Below are 12576 nucleotides of genomic sequence, written 5' to 3'. Positions count from 1 at the left end.
TTTAGGGAAGGAGGCTGTAGTAGACATTACACATCATGCTGAGAAGCTGGTTTTCCTTCCTCACAGGTGTGGATCAGATAATCTTCCAAAGGAAGCTCTTTCAGGCCTTGAGGAAGCATCCTTCTTATCCCAAAGTATGTACTTTCTGTGGGGCTAGGAGTGCAGGGAATGAGGGCTGAGACCCTGGCACACAGCTGAGTGGCTGGTAACAAACATTACCACAGACCTTACCTTCTGTTGTCTCTATCACCTTATTTAGGTAATAGAAGAATTTGTTAATGGCCTGGAGTCCTACACTGAGGACAGTGACAGTCTCAGGAACTGCCTGCTGTCTTGTGAGCGCCTACAGGATGAGGAAGCCAGGTGTGGGGAAGAAGCTGCCTTCCAGAAGTTCAGTCTGGCAGTAACTGGACTGGACACGGGAAATGCAGTTTTCTTTGTCTTACAATTTTGCTTTTGATTTATAACGCTTTTTTACTCAAGAGTTTAAATGTAACTTTAAAACTAATTAATTTAATTTGAGGCTACATGGTGAAGAACTACAATGTTTTATGAAATATGTCTTACCTGTAGTAATTAAGAATTCACATCTCTGTGTCTCCCTTACCAAGAGCTGCCTTCTCATGGTCATATGTTTTTTTCTAATAAGACTATACTTTGTCTGTCTGTCTGTCTGTCTAGAAGCATGGTCTTAATCATGCAGTCCTGCCTATACTAGAACTCCCTAGGCAGACCAGACTATCCTTAAACTCATAGAGGGCTGCCTGCTGTTTCCTCCTCTGAGTGCAGAGACTAAAGGCCTCTGCTTTCTAGCCTAGCTTTAAGATGATCTTGAGGGATTGTATATTTAACCAATTTTATGTAGGAAAGAGAGTCAAACATTAAAACAAAATGAACAAAACAGGAGCCAAACACCTCTCTGTTTTACAGCATGGGCACATTTTACTCCAAGAGTCTGATCAAGCTTCTTCTGGGGATTGACATTTTGCAGGTGAGGCTGCAGCCCTTTCCTGAGAGCGTGACGGATGTGAGTTGGGTAACTAACAGAGTGGGTGAATTTTAGTTGGCAACAGCTCTGTACAGCGCTTGATGAGAGGAGTCTGAGTAGCGCCTGTGCCTTTGACTTGTTACTAGGCTAGTCGATCTGGTAGTCCTTCATTTCTTCAGCATATGATTCTGGTTTATTTAAAAACATATTGTAAATTGGTTCAAGGATGCTGGTGCATGCAGAGGCCAGAGGCATCAGATCTCCTGGAGCTGGAGTCATGGTTTTCAACTTCCAAATATGAGTTGTGGAAACCAGACTTGGGTTCTCTAAGAACAGTACACACTCTTAACAGCTGAACCATGTTACCAGTCCCGATTCCTCTTCCAGCTCCATGCCGTGTGCTCTGAGAATTGTGTACTCTCTGCTGAGTTTCCATCTGCACTGTCACTAAGTAACGTGGGTTTGCTCTTTACTTCACTCTTCTCTCTCACTTCCTTTAAAAAGTTGGTGTCTGCGTGGCAGGAGTGGGGTGTGTATGTGATGGTGGTGAAGGTGCCTGCAGAGGCCAGAGGTGTTGGAGCACTGGATCTGAAGTTAAAGGCAGGTGTGAACCAGAGGATATGGGTTCTGGGACTCGGACTTGAGTCCTCTGGAAGATCAGGGCGGAGTCTTAACCACTGGGCCTTCTGTCCAGCCAGGACATTGACATATTGTTGTTGCTGTAAAATTATAAAAAAAAAAAAAAATGGGGTCTTTTACCCTGCACTAGATCCGACACCGTAGTGCCCCAAGATATCTGGTAGATATCATCATCTCAGTCAGCAAAGCGTCTCACCCACTCTGCTCCATCCCATATTACACTGCTGATGACTTCTCTCTGAGCCTGGCAACAATCTCTCTACCCATCCAGTTCCCAAGGCAGGTTGCCATCATGCCAGAAATACACATCCCAATTCCATGGCAGCCCAGTGTCTCCAGCCACCACATACTCTCTTTAACTTAAATGGCCACATGAAAGAGCACAGCACAATAACCTCTGATCTAATTGATAAGATATAATTGCCCACCTACACATACAAAGCCTGGTACACATCCATCCCTTAAGAATATTCATAACAACCTGTAAATGTGCAGAGAGGAATCTTAACATCACCAGCCTCCATGTTCTCTCTGCTGCTTCTCCTGCCTCCTTCAGTCTCCTCCTCTCTGTAAATCTTTTCTCCCATCCATCCTTCCTTCCTGCCCAGTGACAGGCCTCATTCTATCTTGTACCTGCCTACACCTGTATGACATCCTACTTGTTGTAATGTGTCAGATTGAACAGAGCTGTAGAGAGAAACGGATCTTTCCCACCCCCCCTTTTCCTCTTTCTCAGTTTCTTCTTCATATAATTTTTTATCTCGTATTTTTCTTTGGAAATCTTGACTGTAATTTAGTTAACTCATATCAGAGACCTTCATTTTTTATCTGGAGTAGACCTCCTTATTATGAAAACATAATCTTTTAAAATCTACCTTTCATAGACTAAGAGTTACCATATTTAATAGTATTTTTAGTATCTGATTAATTTTCCTTGGTATTTGGGAAGGCAAATTATGGGCATATTTATATTCAAGCATTTATATTAAAATACTGACATTATCTGTGTGAATATTCTTAGAAGATATCAGTTATATTAAAATGTTTCCTCAAGAGCTTTGGTGGAAGAAACATAACTAATTGCACATCTTCATTTAATGATTATTATTATAGATACTAAAGGAGGCCATCTACTGATCAAATAATTCTCAGGCTTAACTAGTTTCATAAAAACACATTGCGAACAGGTATATCCACAAATCACAACTCCATGGTTACCTCTGCTTTCTTTTTTCCCAGAAGTGAATGACAGTAGAGTTTGCCCACTTTGTATTTTGTCCAGTCCTCTCAGACACACATTGTAAGCCTCTCAGGAAGCCTTCTTGTGTCTTCCTTCACACCGCCATCCTGTGGGGATCATCCCCACTAAGCCCAGCATGCTGAGCTCTTCAGCACTGCAGTACCTTTTTAGAGTACCACGCAGCCCCTGGCCTGAGGACGCAAGCCCCTGGCCTGCTGCTTGCCATTTCGACCTGGTAACTAAGGTATTTCTGTTGTATATTTCAATACCATCTCCTGACTCTGCATGTTTTCTCCTTTAGCCTGCCATTATCAAAATGCTATTTGAAAAAGTGCCACAGTTTCTTTTTGAAAGGTAAGTGGAATTGTTCTGACACCTTGAGTTTCAGTGCTTTTGGACTCCCTGGAACGTCTCTTCTGAAACGCCCTATGGTCGTGTTTAACATGTCAGATTCCAGAGTGAGGGATAACATTTCTTCCATTACTTCATAAATACTAAATCATTGTTAAAATAAATATCACACGTGCTTGTATGTAGGCTCGCTCTTCTAGAAGATTACAGAACACTCTGCCAGTAGTGGCTCTTTCCTAGGAGGGAGCCGGTTGTCAGCCTTTGCTTTTTATTCTGAAGTGTGTTTCTGTTGTGTCGGGGGCTGGAGAGATGGCTCAGTGGTGAAGAGCACAGGCTGCTCTTGGAGAATACTGGAGGTGAATTCTCAGACACCAATGCAGATAAAACACCCATATACATAAAATAATAAATAAATATTTTTAAAAAACCAACTATGTCAGGAAGGATAAAGACCAGCCTGATTAAAAGTGACATATAAAATCTCAAGTATAGCAACATCAGATATTTAAGTGTTCAATTTCATTAGCAAAGGCAGAAATGTAAAATTAAAAAAATAGGTCTGAGTGTGGTAGCACTTGCCTTTAATCCCAGAACTAGGGAGGCAGATGCATGTGGATCTCTGAGTTTCAGGCCAGCTTGGTCTACAGAATGAGTTCCACGACACCAGGGCTATACAAAGAAACCCTGTCTGGAAAAACAAAACAAATAAAGACAATGATTTAATTTAATTAATTTAAAAAATTCAATGCAAATAAATCTTAAAAAAAAAAACAAAAAAAAATGAAAACAAAACAAAACAAAACAAATCAGAAAAACCAGACTGGGGTGGGGCTGGAGAGAGATGGCTTAGCGGTGAGAGGACTGACTGTTCTTCCAGAGGTCCTGAGTTCAATCCTTAGCAACCACATGGTGGCTCACAACCATCTGTAATGGGATCTGATGCCCTCTTCTGGCACACAGGTATACATGTAGGTAGAGCACTCAAATACTGGGCGTGCAGCCTAGTTGGTAGGATCCTTGTCTAACCTGAAGTCCTGTGTTGGTTCCAGTGAGAACATAAACTTGAACACTCTAGTGATAAAGTCATCCTCAGTTACACAGAATGTTTGAGTTCAGCCCAAGACACAGAAGACCTGCCTCCAAAAAGAAAGAAAGAAGGGAAAATAAAAGGATAAAATATTGAGTGAGTTTTCCCTACACCCAAAGAGCCTTTGTTAAATATAATGGACAGTTACTGGCATTTCTTGTAAATGAGCATAAACCAATCATTGTGAGAAGCAGTTAGGTTGTATGGTTCAAAACCTTGGAGTTAGGTCTGGTTGCCAGACATGGTGGCTCATGCTTATAATCCCAATACGTAGGAAAAGGAGGCAGGATGTCGAAGGATTCAGAAGCATCCCCAGATACATAGTGAGTTCCAGGCCAGTCTGGGCTATGCTCTGAGACCCTATCTCAAAGTAATTTAAAAAAAAAACCCAAACACTTTTCAGTCCCAGCATTTGAGAGGCAGCGGCAGAGGCAGCTGGATCTCCATGTGTTCAAAGCTGGCCAGAGCTACATAGTGAATCTATGTTTAAAAAACAAAACAAAAACCACATTTTTTTTTTTTTCTTTTTTTTCCTTTTTTTTTTTTCGAGCTGGGGGACCACCTAGGGCCTTGTGCTTGCTAGGCAAGCGCTCTACCACTGAGCTAAATCCCAACGACACATTTCTTTTTTTTTTTATTGGAAGTTTAGGAACTTTGAATTTACCTATTTATTTTTTGTTTGTTTGAGAGAGTCATATGTAGCCCACACTGGCCTACAAGTTGCCATAAGGTCCAGGCTGATCTTGAACGCAGAGTCTGCTTCTACCTCCCAAGTGCTAAGGTTACAGGTGTGTCATGTGCTGTGTCACCATGTCTGCTAGATCTATTAACTATTTATTTATTTTGGTTTTTCTAGACAGGGTTTCTCCTTGAGGCCCTAGCTGTTCTGGAACTCACTTTGTAGACCAGGCTGGCCTTGAACTCACAGAGAGTTCTGTCTTTGCCTCTCAAGTTCTGGGATTAAAGGCTTGTGCCACCACCTCCAACAGTGTTTTATTTTATGTGTATGGTTCTTTACCTTCATAAATGCCTGTGCACTATGAAGTTCCTGGTGCCCAGGGAGGCCAGAAGAGTGCATTCTGTCCCCTGAAATGGAGGTATAATTGGTTGTAAGCCTCCATGTGGCTCCTGGGAATCAATCCAAGCCCTCTGGAAGACCAACAAGTGCTCTAACCATTGAGCCATACCCTCCAGTCTCTCACATTGTTTGTAAGAGATAAGTATGATCCCTCTTTTCTCTTCTCCCTAGCTGTAGCCACTATTTTTAGTGATTTTTTTCATAACAAAGCACTATTACCAAGGCAACTTATTGAAGAGTTTATTTTGTGACTTAACAGTTTCAGAGATAGGGATGTACCCATAACTGTCATGGCGGGGAGCACGGCAGCTGATAGGCAGGCAGGGTGTTAGAGCAGTAGCTGAGAGCTTGCATCCTTCTCAGAAGGTTGGAGGCAGAGAGGAGAGCTAACTGAGAATGGCAGACTTGTGAAATCTCAAAGCCCACTCCATGATACCTCCTCTAACAAGAGCAAACCTAAGCCTTCCCAAACAGTTCTACCAACTGGGGACCGAGCTTTCAAATATATATGCCTATGGGGGCCATTGTCATTTAAACCACCACAGCCACCGTTAATACTTGACATTTTCTCCCAGTCATCTTTTCCACAGTACATACGCATGTCTGGGTTATTTATTAGTTTATTTTATGGGTTTGGTTATTTTGCCTGCGTGTATGTCTGTGACCCACATGCATGCCTGGTACCTGCGGAGGCCAGAAGAGGGCACCAGATCCTCTGGGACTGGAGTTAACAGATGGTTTGAGTGTCTATGTGCTAGGAATTGAATCTGGATCATTTAGAAGAGTAGCCAGTGCTCTTTTTTTTTTTTTTTTTTTTTTTTTTTCCTGGAGCTGGGGACCGAACCCAGGGCCTTGCGCTTCCTAGGCAAGCGCTCTACCACTGAGCTAAATCCCCAACCCCGTAGCCAGTGCTCTTAACTGCTAAGTTGTCTTTCCAGCCCCTCTGTTTTTAATAATCACATTTGAGTTTAGCATTGTACCCCATAACTAGTAACTACACAGTTAGTAGTTTTACCTGACTGGCTGAAGTATTCTGTATGGTATTAAAGTTTTCTGTTTTGTAGTCAAGAGTTGGTAATGCAGCTTATAGGAGAATACCTGTTCATTGTGTGAGTCCCCTAGAACCAAGCAAAGAAAAAAATTGACATGGGGAGAGGGATGGAGTGAGGGAGACTGAGTCCCTTCTCATTGGCATTTCAGCGAGAGCAGAGATGGGATCAGCATGCCCCGACTCATCGTCAGTCAGCTAAAGTGGCTGGATAGAATGGGAATGTGGACAGCAAGGTGGGTGTCTTGGCTCTGCTCACTTAAACAGTGTTGTGCAGCTGGGCAGGTGGTGCGCGCCTGTAATCCCAGCACTGGGGCGGCAGGGGCAGGCTGATCTCTGAGAGTTCAAGGCCAGCCTGGTCTACAGAGTGAGTTCCATGTCTACGTAGGGAGACCCTGTCTTGAAAACAAACAGAAGTTTCTCGTCAGGGATGGTGGTAAATGCCAGTGATCTGAGCATTTAGAGGGCAGAGACAAGAAGATGGAGGTCAACATGAGTCAGCCTGGGCTACACTGACCAAACCTTTTTTGCGAATTCTGAGTATTTGTCTCTTTAAAACATTTATTTACAAAGAAGCTTAGGGTGCGTGAAGTGGTGCATGCCTGTAATTCCAGCACTTAGGGATGAGGCAGGAAGATGGGAAGCCTGAAGAGCAGCCATAGAGAGACTCTTCTGATTTGTCAAAGGGCTGGTGGATTAGCTCGGAGGTTAAAGTGCTTGCTGTGTGAAGGCCTGATTTGATCCCTGGAACCCACATAAAAGTCAGAGCTGTCCTCTGGCAGGCACAGGCCCCATTTATACAGAGTACATGCATTAATAAGTAATTTTTAAAGACGGAATCTTCCTTAAGTATAAGCATTAAGTATTGTTTATTATATGTTAAATATTTGGGAAGGGGCTAGAGCAGTGTGTTTTAACCTGTGGGCTATGGACCTTTTGGTAGTTGGATGACCCCTCACAGGGGTCACTTAAGACTATCAGAAATATCAGATATTTACATTATAATTCATAACAGCACAATTACCGTTATGAAGTAGTAATGAAAATAATTGATGGTTGAGAGTCACCACAACATGAAGAACTGTATTAAAGGTTTGCAGAATTGGGAAGGTTGAGAACCACTGGACTAGAGAGATGGCCCAGACATTACTAGCACTTGTTGGTCTTGTAGAAAACCCCAGTTCAGTTCCCAGCACCGACATGGTGGTTGGCAACTATCTGTAACCTGAATTCCGGGGGATCCAGCAAAGATAACCATGATGCAAACATGCACACAAACAGGCATGCAAACAGAACATACCCCACAAAGTGTAAAATAAATAAATCTTCTTTAAAATGTTGATAAGAACTAGGCATGGTGCACAGGCTTACTCTCAGCACTTGAGAGGAAGAGGCAGGTGGGTCTCTGAGTTCCGGACCTCTGAGCCCTCTGAGGACTCCCTGTCTACAGAGCAAGTTGCAGGGCAGCCAGGCCTAAAGGTAGAAACCCTGTCTCCAACAACAGCAACAAAATGAAAACAAAACCAGAGAAGGTAAGGGTGTTTATTTGTGTTTCACAATCTCAAGATTACTTTTTACTTCTGAAAAGTGATAAGATCCCAGGCCATCTTATTTCACTATAAATGATTTAATTTGTAGTTTTTGCAAGTATGTGATGTATGTAGGTGCATTGGTAAAGTTGAACAGTTGAATAGAAGTTCATGTTTTTCTTTGTGTTGGTTACTGGACAAAAAATTGAATATGTTGTACCTCACTGAATTTTAGTAATACAAGGAGTGAGCATTTCTTGTTATGACAAGAAACTGTTCTCATAATCCATAGGCCAAGACCGTTTCAGTGGTGAACAGTCTGTTTGAGGCACTGCCTGCAGTCTTACTTCTTTCCAGAAGCCTTGTTGTTTGTTTGTGTTTTGTTTTGTTTTGTTTTTGTTTTTACAGGGTTTTATTATCTAGTTCTGGCGAGCCTGGAACTTGCTGTGCAGCTCCGGCTGCCTAGAACCTTGATCCTCCTGCCTCTGCCTCTCAGGTGCTCAGATTGTCAGGGTACACTGCCATGGCTGTCTTCACTTCCGAGGTTCTTAGAACCATTCTTTTAGGTTTTGACAGACATTTCAAACTACATCTTTTTTAGAAAAACAGGTGTTTTTAGGGTCTCATCAGGACTGGAATTGGGGTCTGGACTAAACTTTAATGTTTTCAATGTACTATGTTATGTGAATTTAGGGAGAGGGATTTATATCTTTTACGGGTATATATTCATGAGTAGGTGCAGGGGTGTGTAAGTGTGTGTGTGTATGGATAGTGTGTGTGTGTATGGATGGTGTATGTGTGTGTATGTGTATGGGGTGTGTGTATGGTGTGGTGTGTGTGTGTGTGTGATGGTGTGTGGTTGTGTATGGGGTGTGTGTATATGTGTATGGATGGTTGTGTGTGTGTGTGTGTGTGTGTGTATGGATAGTGTGTGTGTATGGATGGCAGGTGTGTGTATGGATGGTTGTGTGTGTGTGTCTGTGTGTGTATGGATGGTTGTGTGTGTGTATGTGTGTGTATGGATGGTGTGTGTGTGTATGGATGGTGGGTGTGTGTATGGATGGTTTTGTGTGTGTGTGTGTGTGTATGTTGTGTGTATGGTTGGTGTGTGTGTGTATGGATGGTGGGTGTGCGTATATGCTGGTATCTGAAGATCAGAGAACAATCTTGGATGTTACTCCTCAGGCAACATTCAGGTTTTTTTTTTTTTGAAACAGTCTTTCAGTGGCTTGGGACTTGCCAAATAGCCTGATATAGGGGGGCTATGCAGTGCTCCCCAGGAGTCTACCTGTCTTTGCTTCCCCAGACCTGGGATCACAAGTGCATTCCCATGTGCCTGGCTTCTTTTATCTAGGTTCTGGAAATTGAAAGCACTTTATTGTTGAGTGGACTCTCCCCAGCTCCCATTTACCTCTTACTTTAAAATTTGAACTTGAGTCTGTCCTGGTCATGATGTATACATGATAATTTCAGGTCTGTATTTTCATGAATAAGGAGTGCTTATTTTGAGTAATGTGCTATAATTCTAGTAATGTTCTCCCTGCAGGACCTCACAACCCAGATGATGCAGTTGATCAGCGTTGCTCCAGTGAACTTACAACATGACTTCATCACTAGCCTTCCTGAGATCCTAGGGGATTCCCAGCATGCTCATGTGGGGAAAGAGCTCAGGTGGGCAAACACTGCAGGACTGTCTCATGGAGCCTCCACAGCAGTGTAAAAAGAGCTAAGTTTAGGGCTAATGTGGTAACTCTACCTAAGGGCGCTTGCCTTTCATCCCTGATGATGTAACTTTTACACTGGAACCCATATAATAGAACTGACTTGCCAAGTTGTTCTCTTACTTCCATATATGCACGGTGGCACACATTAGGCCATATATGCTTGTGTATGCACACACATGCACCCACACCTACATGTGCACACACCCACAGATGTACATACCTACACACACACACACACACACACACACACACACACACACACACACACACACACCACAGGCATTTGAGAGTTCCTCTTCAGTTTTGTAGGATGTTCATAGCCAGTCTGGGGTACATGAGGCTCAAAATCACACACAAAAGGTGGTTGGGTATATGATTCAGTTGTTAAGGGTATTTGCCTGACATGTACAAAGTATGTTAATTCCCTAATATTACATAAACCAGCTGTGATGGCAGAAGGTGGAAGCAGGAGGATCAGAAGTTCATGGTCATTCTTGACTACATTGTGAGTTTGAGGCCAGCCTGGGATACACTAAATCCTGCCTCAAAATGTAAAAATTATCTGGGCAATGGTCGAGAATGCCTTTAATCTCTGCACTTGGGAATAAAGGTAGGAGGATCAGGAGTTCAAGGTCAACCTCAGGCAAATCTCTGTGAGCTTGAGGCCAGCCTGGTCTATAGAGTGAGTTCCAGGACAGCCAGAGCTACATAGAGATGCACATGCTCTGACGTACAGACTTTTTCTGGTCATTATTCCCCAAACAATACAGCAGGGCAACTATGTGCATGGCTTCTACATTGCCTCAGGTATTCTAAGTTCCCTGAAGTAACAGACAGTGTGTGGGTGGATGGCTAGGTCATGTGCTGATTGCTATGCCGTTTCCTAGAAGGGGCTTGAGCATCCACCGCAGGTCCAGGGGGTCACTGTATGTCCTGTCCTCTCCACTCTAGGGAGTAGCTTGTCAGGTTGTGTCTTGCTGGTTCTGTTCCAGCCATTACTCAGCTTTTCCTTTTTTGTTGACAGTGAGTTGCTGGTGCAGAATACTTCACTGACTGTTCCGATCTTGGATGCCTTTTCCAGTCTCCGACTCGACCCAGACTTCCTGTCTGAGGTAGGGAAGAGCCTGCTTTCCAGAAATAGGAAGAAATCATATACAATGAAAGAAAATACCACCTTGAAACTATGCTCATAAATATTAAAGTATTATGTTGTACTCACGCACACACGCATGCACACACACATCATCATCATGGGGATCAAAAACCAGGGCCTTATAAATACTATAATACTAAGCCAAAACCCAGCCCCTTCCTTCTTTCCTTCCTTCCTTCTTTCCTTCCTTCCTTCCTTCCATCCGTCCTTCCTTCCTTTTTTTTCTTTCCCTTCTTTTTTTTTTCTTTCAATTCAAATGATCTGACCATTTGGCCCTAACTGGCCTCAAACTCAAGATCTTCCTTCCTTGGCCTCCCCAGTACTGGGGTAACACATGTGATTCCCCAGGCTTGGCTTAAGCAGTGCAATTTAGTTGGGTTTTGTTTTGTTTTTCACTGTGCTGGTGATCGAATCCAGGGTCCCACAAACACTAGGCAGACATATCACCACTGAATTACACTCTCATCTCTTAAGTGGTAAACTTGTGCATGTTCGTGTATATATGCATGCGTGTGTATATGTGTACCCGTGGAACACCGATCACAACCTCAGGTGTTCTTTAGGTCTGTCCACTTTTTAAAAAAAATGTTTTGTGGTGGTGATAGGGTGTCTCACTTCGTGGAGCTTACTAGGAGCTTCAGAGATGCGCTTGTCTCCAAAGCAGCCATGCTGAGAACGGAAGTTCAAGGCCATCCTAAGCCACATAGGGAGCTCAGGGCCAGCCTGGGACGCTAAACCCTCAAGGAAAACAACAGTATGTTTTTACTTCTTTTGTAGCTTTTAAAATATAAGCATTCTGGGGCTGGAGAGATGGCTCAGCGGTTAAGAGCCCTGACCTCTCTTCCAGAGGTCCTGAGTTCAATTCCCAGCAACCACATGGTGGCTCACAACCGTCTGTAATGGGATCCGATGCCCTCTTCTGGTGTGTCTGAAGACAGCTACAGTATATTTACATGTAATAAATAAATAAATAAATAAATAAATAAATAAATAAATAAATGCAAAAGCTAACTCCCACAGCCTCTCACTAACACCAGCACCTGAACACTTCTCACCAAAGCAACTAAAGCAAAAAAATATTTAAAAAAAATATATGTATATATATAAAATATATACGTATATATGCATATATGTATATATATGTATATGCATTCTGGAATTTAGCTGGTTTTTATTCGGCAGTTGCTTCACTCCTCTTTGGTTCCCTTCTAAATAACATACTTTTATTCTGGAAGAGAGCTAGCTTTCCATCATCCGTAAACCCAGGGTTGTTCCCAATCCACAGTAAGTTCACGGGTCAGTGGGAGGGAAGCAGGAGCGAGCGCTCCTATTTGCGGTTGTGAGCTCAGGCTGAATGGAATGGAGACTGAAGATGTTTGACGTTTATCACTTGTCTGTTAGAAACGTCCGACATTTATAGTTGTAAAAGTTTGTAATTTAGGGAAAAAGAACTTTTCCCCTAAACTACCATTAGGAAAATCAAATGAGCAAAATGAATTTTCTAATTTTGCTGCCAAGTCTATATTGGGTTTGAGTAGTGAAGAGTTTTGTACTTTTTATATTTAGATCCGCCAGTTGGTGATGGGCAAGCTGTCATCTGTCCGTCTAGAGGACTTACCCGTGATAGTAAAGTTCATTCTTCATTCTGTGACAGACAGCACTTCACTAGAGGTACGCTATTAGCTCCTACCCAGCCTACTTACATTAAGACACGTGGGTAAATGATTTAAATAAGTCCT

The 12576-nt window shown here is 42.7% G+C and overlaps 1 protein-coding gene across 1 annotated transcript in view; it reads left to right on the top strand.

Annotated features, from left to right (window-relative positions):
- Window positions 1-12576, top strand: part of Fancd2 (FA complementation group D2) — a 63620-nt gene that overhangs the window by 6315 nt on the left and 44729 nt on the right. Inside the window, 9 exon segments of the mRNA XM_032905918.1 lie at window positions 67-134; window positions 260-363; window positions 931-991; window positions 3169-3221; window positions 6584-6653; window positions 6656-6667; window positions 9507-9631; window positions 10709-10796; window positions 12404-12508. Of these exon segments, the coding sequence (XP_032761809.1) occupies window positions 67-134; window positions 260-363; window positions 931-991; window positions 3169-3221; window positions 6584-6653; window positions 6656-6667; window positions 9507-9631; window positions 10709-10796; window positions 12404-12508 (686 nt within the window).

The sequence above is a fragment of the Rattus rattus genome, chromosome 6 (genome assembly GCF_011064425.1).
Source record: "Rattus rattus isolate New Zealand chromosome 6, Rrattus_CSIRO_v1, whole genome shotgun sequence".
Lineage (NCBI taxonomy): Eukaryota > Metazoa > Chordata > Mammalia > Rodentia > Muridae > Rattus > Rattus rattus.
Note: the sequence above shows the minus strand (reverse complement) of the source record. Positions and strands in the feature narration are given on the sequence as shown.